General features: G+C 35.7%; 1 protein-coding gene across 1 annotated transcript; it reads left to right on the top strand.

Annotated features, from left to right (window-relative positions):
- Positions 1–248: 248 nt before the first annotated feature.
- Positions 249–8,427, top strand: LOC143879335 (ubiquitin-conjugating enzyme E2-23 kDa-like). Its single transcript, XM_077381679.1, has 8 exons — positions 249–501; positions 854–929; positions 4,357–4,431; positions 4,869–4,948; positions 6,161–6,275; positions 6,476–6,528; positions 6,705–6,833; positions 8,043–8,427. The coding sequence occupies exons 3-8, from the start codon at positions 4,388–4,390 to the stop codon at positions 8,174–8,176; spliced, it is 555 nt and encodes a 184-aa protein (XP_077237794.1). The 5' UTR covers positions 249–501; positions 854–929; positions 4,357–4,387; the 3' UTR covers positions 8,177–8,427.
- Positions 8,428–8,648: the final 221 nt, after the last annotated feature.

The following is an 8,648-nucleotide window of genomic DNA, read 5'->3' as shown; positions in this document are numbered from 1 at the left end:
ATGGGTTCTTCCAGTCAATTTCGCAAAAAGCGTGCTAATTGGGCCTCTGGATGTTTGAAGTGAGTGTGAATATAAACTCATGGGCTTCTAAATGCCACCTGGACCACGTAACAAAAGGGGACGGTGGCACGCAAGCGTAGAATCGTGTTTGCTTGTGGTTACAATTGAAATCTATATTTTTTTACCCTTCTTTTACTCACTTCCTTTTTATTCGGTGTTCCAGTTATATTTTTTTAATCACGTGGTGAATGTCATTTTTTCTTTCCTGGGTGTTTCAGTTTTTCCTTTTATTAATCGCCCCTCTTGAGTGTTTTCTAAGGCGTTCCACAAGTATTCTTGTTTGCAATCAGTTTTTTTTTTTAAGCGATTTTTTTAATCGCACCTTTTACAGCTTTTCAGATTTTCATCCCCCTTTTGTTAGGAATCGCTTATGTTAGGATTTTCATCTGTAATTGAACTCCATACTCTACCAAATCACTGTGCCTTCCGATTGATATCATGGTATGCTCTACCAATCACTTTTTCGTTTTTCACCTATTCCTTTAATTTTTCACAGATTTTTTTTATTCTTCTTATTCCCTTTTTGTTCTGAGATTTTTTTTTAAAATTAAATGGGTCCATTATACATGGGTTTTTACTTTTTAGTTGATTTTTTGGGGTCTTGTATCACATTTTTTGCATGACCCTTTGGTTAGCTGTTGTCATAAATCCTTAAACTGGGTGTGATGGTAAATAAAGTGTGACAAGTTGCCATCTCCTTTTTATTACTTTTTGAATAATTAAAGAGTGGTTCTTTTAGGGTTTTTTTTTATCTATTTTTATTACTGATCTGAGCCTTTCTATGATATTGCAGGGTTAAAAAAATCTATGCTCTCTATTCAAACCTGCACACAATAATTGGATATAAGAGTTTCTCTTGAATTTTTGAGGTATTGTGTTTTCTATATTTTGTTATTTGTTTTTTTTTCCATTCAGTTTGTATTTCCTCTTTCATTACTGAGGTTAATTTCATTAATATTTTCCTTTCTCTACTAATAAGGTATGTGTTTCCATCTCTACTTTAAAATGTGTTGTTGTTTTGAATGTTTTCTTAATAAGGGTCTGATTTCTATCTGTTTTTTTTTCTTATTCTATATGATTTTTGTTTTTTTTGTTTTCCTGCAGACATGGTTGATGGACATTGTAATTTTTCTCGCAATATATACAGTTACTAATGTTGATGATTTATCAACGGTTTTTGCTTTGACTAATGTACCTATGCTTCTTATGTTTATTTGTTCTTTGCATCCTTTTGTTTACATTTAGTTTCTGACTGTGAAATTTTTGAGCCATTATATAAAAATAGTTGCTCATTATCAGTGTTTCGAAGTTGCCATTAATAAAAAAAAAACCCATTGTTTGGAAGGCCTGTGACATTTGAAAAATCTGAGGTTTAGCAACGGATTCTATGTTGATCCATTTGTCCGTGATTCCAAAATCAACAACTATGCAATGCATTGACCAACTACGTTATACTCTTCTGTATACTCATGCTCTTTTGTATTTATAGAATTTTAAAGTTTTTTCGCTCTGGTTTGACATTTGTTTCCATGTTTAGGAGCTAGTCATAATATAGTCTATAACTGTATTCCCTCCACTATAAATTGGTTCTCATCAAATAGAATTATGTAAGATATATATCTTACATAAGTGTGACCTGGGTTTAAATCATTTTGTTTTAGATTTCTATTCATGCAAGGAGATTGGGGTCTCTAGCTATACAGAGTGACTAATGAACTTACCTAGTGAAGCTCCTCTGATAACTCTGATGATGATGATGATTTGTATCCTAATCTTTCTTGTGTCGGCCTATGGTTCGTTAACCTCATCAGCCGTACTTGTTGCATAGTGAGCACTTACGATTCTTTCTTCATTATTACCGAATTTTAGGTTTTCATAAGAGTGTTACCTGTTTTTTTTCCTCTCTTCTTTTGGAATAGTAAGAGTGTTACCTGTGTCTAGAAGCATTTTATTTGAGAAAATTATGCATGCTGGGGGGCTAAGTTCTCTGGCTGTAGAGTGAGCAGTGAACTTACATAATCAAATATGCCCTGGGTATGTTTGGGATGATGAGTGGCATCCAAGCATTTCATTACTGGATTCTATTATTTTTCAATCTAATTAGCCCTACTAGTGGAATGGTGAGCGCTTATGATTCTCTTGCTTAATTTGGCTATTAGTTAGATGTCACCTTATCCTCCATTGATAGTATCACTTATAATAATTGAACCGTGGCAAGTTTTGATCCTTTTACTTTTTTTGTTATTTAGACTACTTATTGGATAAGTGATGTTTCCCACAATACATTGAGGGAAGACCTCAGTCAATCAGGCCACGGGGCCAGGAGATGAGAGAATAGGGAATGAGAGTTTTGACCCCCCATTAGTGCGCAATAAGTTTGCACAATCAAATTCATCTGATATCTGTTGGGATTTTGATTTGAATTCTTGTTTTTCATACCCAAATCCTATGATCCGTCAATAGTTGTCAAACTCCTAATTGGACATTTGTATTTTTGAAGTTGTCAACAATCACGCCGCTCCCACTTAGGTCGAGAGATAACAAGGTTTAGGGAGCGTTTGACTTTGCCCTGACCAGGTGTGCCAGAATTTTTATGCAATTGTTTGGAGGCTTGAGAGAATAATTCATGCTGGGTCATCAAATCCCCAGTTCATGCTTTGTTGCCAAAATAGCAAGGTATAACTGCCCATGCTGATTGAGAGACCTTCCTTTAAAGATTTATGTGATGGTAAACATGGTGCTGCCAAATCTTAATTTAAAATTTTAGTCCATGTTATATGGTGCAGACTTATCAAGATGGCATGGCACTATGTCAATGGCTTGGGTCACCTGATCTATTCATTACCTTCACTTGCAACTCAAAGTGGAGTGAGATACTGTTTGCTCTCACGGATATCTCTGGATCTCCAGCTGAGGATAGACTGGATATTGTTGCCTGTGTACAGAACCTTGAGAAAAAGGCAAATGATCGAATACTTGCGTAGCAAGAGGCTTTTTGGAAAATTGGTATCAGGTAATTGCCTGTAGCCATATTTCTGATTCTGGTCAATTCGATGAGAAAAATGCCAAAATTCTGTTGGTAAACAATTTGCTTGTTAGTGGGTACGTATGAGTGAAATTCTTGGGATGGAGGGGTACTAAGGTTTCAAATCCTGATGAACTAATGTCGATGAAATATTATAAGCCACGATGTTGTGGGTGATGGAAGATGCAGTGGCTCAAAATGCTCTCATATGCTGGCCACCCACAGTTTGAAAAAGTTCAAACACATTGACTTCCCTTGTATCAAAGTTATCATTTCATTAATATAGGAAGATATGACAAAGTTAGTGTTGTACCTACGGAATGTTTGTCTGTCTTTGAGCTTTTCGGGTAGCTTGATTGTGCTAATCTTATGAGGTTGAGGTTTCGATTGGAAGATAGATATTTCTTTAGTTTTTGAGGCATGATTTTTTCTATATTTCTGTAAATAATGCTCTTTTTATTTGATAACTAGAGACATGAACAAATAAATGGACCATAAAAACAAGTAACCAGGCAGGGACTTTATGAGACTGTCTACTTCTTTGTCAAGGTACAACAATATTTTTATAATCTCTTGAATTATCCTGAATGCCAGTTTTGGTTGTTTGTATTTCAGATGTGCTTGCCCTTTCTTCTTATTTTTGGGGATTAAAACACTTGAGTTCGTGTGACTGAAGTGAAATCTCTTCCTTTTCATATCATTACATCATATCCTGCAGATATTTGCTAACAGTACATGGTTATAGGTTTTTACACTATGATTTGGCCGACACTTCGAATTTATTGCCGACTCATGTGTCCTGCCGTGTCCAACACGACACACGTGTCTACACGTGTTGACACTCCTTTGGACACTTTTACTTGTATTGCTGGGAGTGTTGGACTTAATGTGGGTGTGTGGACATGTTTTTGTACCGTGTCAAGTGTGACATTCTTTTTTTTTTTTATTGAATATTGTGTTTACCTCATTTAGACAACTCGTATCCATGTCGAAACTGGACACGCGAATCCATATCCACAAATCATGATTACATATACTTTCTATTTTAGCCGTGTCCCCGTTTTTAAAGTTTGGAGGTTTGCCGTGTCTGACGCTCCGTGTCCGTGTCGACACGCGACACTCTTGTCCGTGTCCTCAAATCATAGTTTTTACATCATTATATAGTTTGTACTGTTAAGTTCCTAGTGAATTTTTTTTTTAAAATATCCTATTGACTTTAACATCGTAGGATTTTTGCATTGAAAGCTGACATTTTGGTGACCATGTAACAGTTTTGGAATTGGGTCTTAATCCTAGGACAAGATGTCTTCTCCAAGCAAGAGAAGAGATATGGATGTCATGAAGTTGTAAGTTTTTTTTTTTTTTTTTTTAAAATACTGATTTATCTTCCTTTCAAGTAACCTGTAATCATTGCTAGTGCTATTGCTACTTTGGCATGAAACAAGAGAAAGATTTATGACATAGTTTTTTTTTTTTTGGTAAGGATATTTTTTTAGTTTCTACCACCATCACCATCATTTCCAGTGTTATTATGTGCATCTATCTACCAAGATAAAGGAAAAGAATTTGATGAAGTTCTGTGGATTAGTGTTGTTTCTTCCTTATTTTGGTATCATATTGTCATGACCACATCCACTATAATTTTTCTTATGTTACTGTTTCTGTTTTCTATCACTGCATATGTTTTTTAGTATTTAGCATGACCACATCCACTATAATACTATCACTGCATATGGTTTCTTCGATTGAGCCAACTTTTGACAAATTGTGCTGTTTTATATAGGATGATGAGTGACTATACAGTGGAGACAATCAATGATGGAATTAACGAATTCAATGTGGAATTTCATGGCCCAAAAGAAAGTATACCATTTTCTGCCTTTCTTTTCCTAATCTAGAAATTCTTTGCCCCGTTGTGTGTCTGTAGGCTTTCTTGATGAATGCAACCTCCCTGGTTATTTACATTCTAAATCAGGGTGGATGCAAGAAGGCATTTTGTGGGGTTGGTGGTTGGATCTAGTTTTGCACTTTATATGATAGTAGTCCAGATGATTTGAAAGTCATCCTCTTTAACTTAAAGACAAAAGTTTGATGATTTATTGATTACTCGTTCAGTTACGGGGTTGCATACAAGTTTCCTGAATTTCATGAAATTCAGGAAACAGATATGTATATGGGTATTCGATCCACTATGTTGATACCATGATAGATTTTAAATGGAAATTTCCTTAAACTTGGATTGTTTTCTAATCTCTTAGCTTATCTATCTGTTACATTTTTTCTTTATGCACATGTAATTGCTATTATGCAAAGATTTAAATTTTCTATCTTTTGTAATTTAACTAGTTTAATTCAAAGTGCCTTATGCATGGAGCGTATTTAAGTGCTTCTTGCTCCAAAACCGTGGATTAAGATTCATGACTCTAAATTTATGAAACTGGATCCATGAATCAAGGTTGGTTGTGCCCTCAGCCCTTTAATCTGCATGCTTTAGTCATGTTTCCAAATACAATTTCAATAGTTATTAGGGGTGCAAGCAACTCAGGTCAATTTTTCAGAACTCGGGTTGAGCTTTTGCCTTAATATCGGGTCGTGTTCGGGTTGATTCCCATTCATTTTTTAGCAAAAGCTCAACCCGATGCAACCCAAGTTGCACCCTTAATAGTTATACAACAAGTTCAAGTCCATGTATTGTGGAGCCGGATAAACCATTCATATTTGAATATAAGATCTGTTTAGCCACTTGAAACTCTAGATCTTCAAAACTATCCATAAAGCCATGATATTGAGACACTCAAGTAATGTTTTTTTTTTTTTTTTTGAAATGGTGTCTCGTGTAATGTTTCCATGTCTGATACTGCAAAGATAGTGTAAAACCGTTCATACCGTATATATATGCCTTCAGTTTTTATATCTGGGTGTCATAACCAGAAGTCTGTCTATTAGCTTTGATGGTCAATTTTTAAAACTGAATTATCACGTGTATTGTAAAGGTTCTATACCCATCCTAGTATTTATTGTTAGCTATCTAGAAATTGAGTCAGCTCATATTTGAACGTGGTGTGGCGCTTGCAGGCCTTTATGAAGGTGGAGTGTGGAAAATCCGTGTTGAGCTGCCAGATGCTTATCCGTACAAGTCCCCTTCCATTGGTTTTCTGAACAAAATATTCCACCCCAATGTTGATGAGCTGTGAGCATACATGCACTCTTATAGCCAAAAAGAAAAAGAAATAATTCATTGCTCTTCTCAGTCTCCTGCATTTTCTTTTAGTGATTTTCCCGAAGCATTTATTGGGAAGCTTGGGATCATCTTTGATTACTCTACGTAATTGATGTTCATATCTGCAAGCTTTTTCTTGTTCCCTTCTCTAATTTAATTATGGGTTGCAGGTCTGGTTCTGTATGCTTGGATGTTATCAACCAATCCTGGAGCCCTATGTTTGGTAAAATCAAAATTCATGCCCTCAAAGCATGCATTCACACTTGCAGAATTTCACTCATTTGCGTGCATGGGTTAATTAATGGATTTCTTTGCTGATATTTATGCTGTGTGTACTTATTCATTCCTCATTTTCTATTAGGAGTTTCAAATATCTTACTATGGCTGCTTTGGCTGCAGATCTTTTCAATGTGTTCGAAGTTTTCCTTCCACAGCTATTACTTTATCCAAATCCTTCGGATCCATTGAATTCTGATGCGGCATCATTGATGATGAAGGATCAGAAACAATATGAACAAAAAGTAAAAGGTTAGAGCATCTTAAAAATTCATTCTAGCTTCTTTATTCTGTCACCACGAGCATGTAGGATTCCAAAAGATGGGTGTTACTTTTCTCTGTAATATCATTGTATCTTTTGTCCCTAGAAGTGGTCATTAATCAGCTGGATGTCTGTTTTAAAACCAGTAGTAGCCTTTTATTTTAAGCATAAAGTCAGGTAGATGATTTACTTGTTACGACTTTCCACCTGCTCTCTGAGAAACAATGGTTGCCATTTTAATTGGAATTTGTCGCTTTTGAGTGAATAAAAACATTGAGGACTATTTTGAAGATGTGAAAAATAGCTGTTTTGCTCCTTCGGTAGTTCTTAGTTCATTAAAGCACTGAATCTGTTATTATTATTTTTAAATATGCATACAGCCAATTTTGGAAATGAGAAAAAAAAAGGAGGGCGGGGCGGGGGGAGGGGAGTGAAGCTAGCATATAATTTTAACCCCAATTTAGAAAAGATCTTACTAAGACATGGACATGTTGTTGTGTTTTTTTTTTTGTGTGTGTATGTGTGTGCGCGCGCGAGCGCAAAGATAGGTATTTTTGCAAGACATGGATATGTTACAGGATTTCTACCACTGATTCAGCTCAACAGCTAAGACAAACTGCAACGTGGGTTCCCTTGTTGTCTGCTTGAAATTGTAATCTTTTTGGCAATTTGCAATGGCAAGTATTCCATCCTTTCAAAAGTGATATGTCCTTGCGTATTGGGTATTGTAGGAAAAGCATTGTCCTGATAATGAAATGTGTGAATCTGTTAGTCCCATACTTCCCAGAAAATGCCAGATAACACCCCCTTGCAGAAAATTACTGGATAGAGCACCCAAATTTTCAGAATTTTGACTCCCAGTAGAGGAATTATGGGCTTAGTTTTTCTTTTATTTTTTTTCTTCTTTTGAATGATTGGGCTTGGTTTTCCTTGACCCACAAAATTGTTCAAACCTTGCAGATGGTGAACTAAATGACACAGACACCCCCTTAAATTCAAAATCTTGGGAATTAGTTTCCTTAAAAAATGTGCTATAAACACCTTCAAAGGAGTTTGTTTGTGCTTTTGTAGTAGTTAATAAACTCACTCGATAGAATCTCATGGTTTCTTATCAAACTGTCTAGTTGCCATAGACAAGCATGCTTTTTTCAACATTGCTTACGTTTGTTGAGTCAATTCCTTTGTTCTCATAACAACAGAGTATTGCGAGCGTTATGCAAAGAGGGAGGACATTGCCAATACTGCTCCTGAAGATAGTAGTGATGAAGACATAAGTGATGGCCGAAGCACAGCGTCAAGTGACGATGATGTCGCCGGACATGTGGATCCCTGATAAAATTTACTTGTATCCGATTGTCTTCATTTAAAACCACAGGATTCCATGTTAACTGAATTGCCAATGTTTTAGCTTTAAAACTTTATATACAATTGCCTGTAAAATTGTTGTTGGGAATGTGCTCGCAAATGTGCACATATGTGCTATCTAACTGTTCAGATGTATGGGATAATAGAAGGGAAAAAAAACCCAGAAGTGGATTAAGTAAAACTTTAGAGAATTATATACTCTAACTTCTTTCACAATGACTATCTGTGGGGACTTGCTAGGCAAATTAACCAAGACAAAATCTACTAGCGTTACCATCGAGAAATTACCTTCTTTCATCTTCTTTTTTGTTAAGAATGGTAATTACTTTCCTTAAAACAAGAAAAAAAAATCAAAATCGCTTAGGGCCGTTTGGAGACTCGGATTTTAGAATCCGGAATTTCTTCAAAATTGTAGCCAAGAGACGAGAAGAAGTGGACCA

Source organism: Tasmannia lanceolata, unplaced genomic scaffold, assembly GCF_043159265.1.
Source record: "Tasmannia lanceolata isolate RefF3 unplaced genomic scaffold, GAP_Taslan_0.1 ptg000006l, whole genome shotgun sequence".
NCBI lineage: Eukaryota > Viridiplantae > Streptophyta > Magnoliopsida > Canellales > Winteraceae > Tasmannia > Tasmannia lanceolata.
Note: the sequence above shows the minus strand (reverse complement) of the source record. Positions and strands in the feature narration are given on the sequence as shown.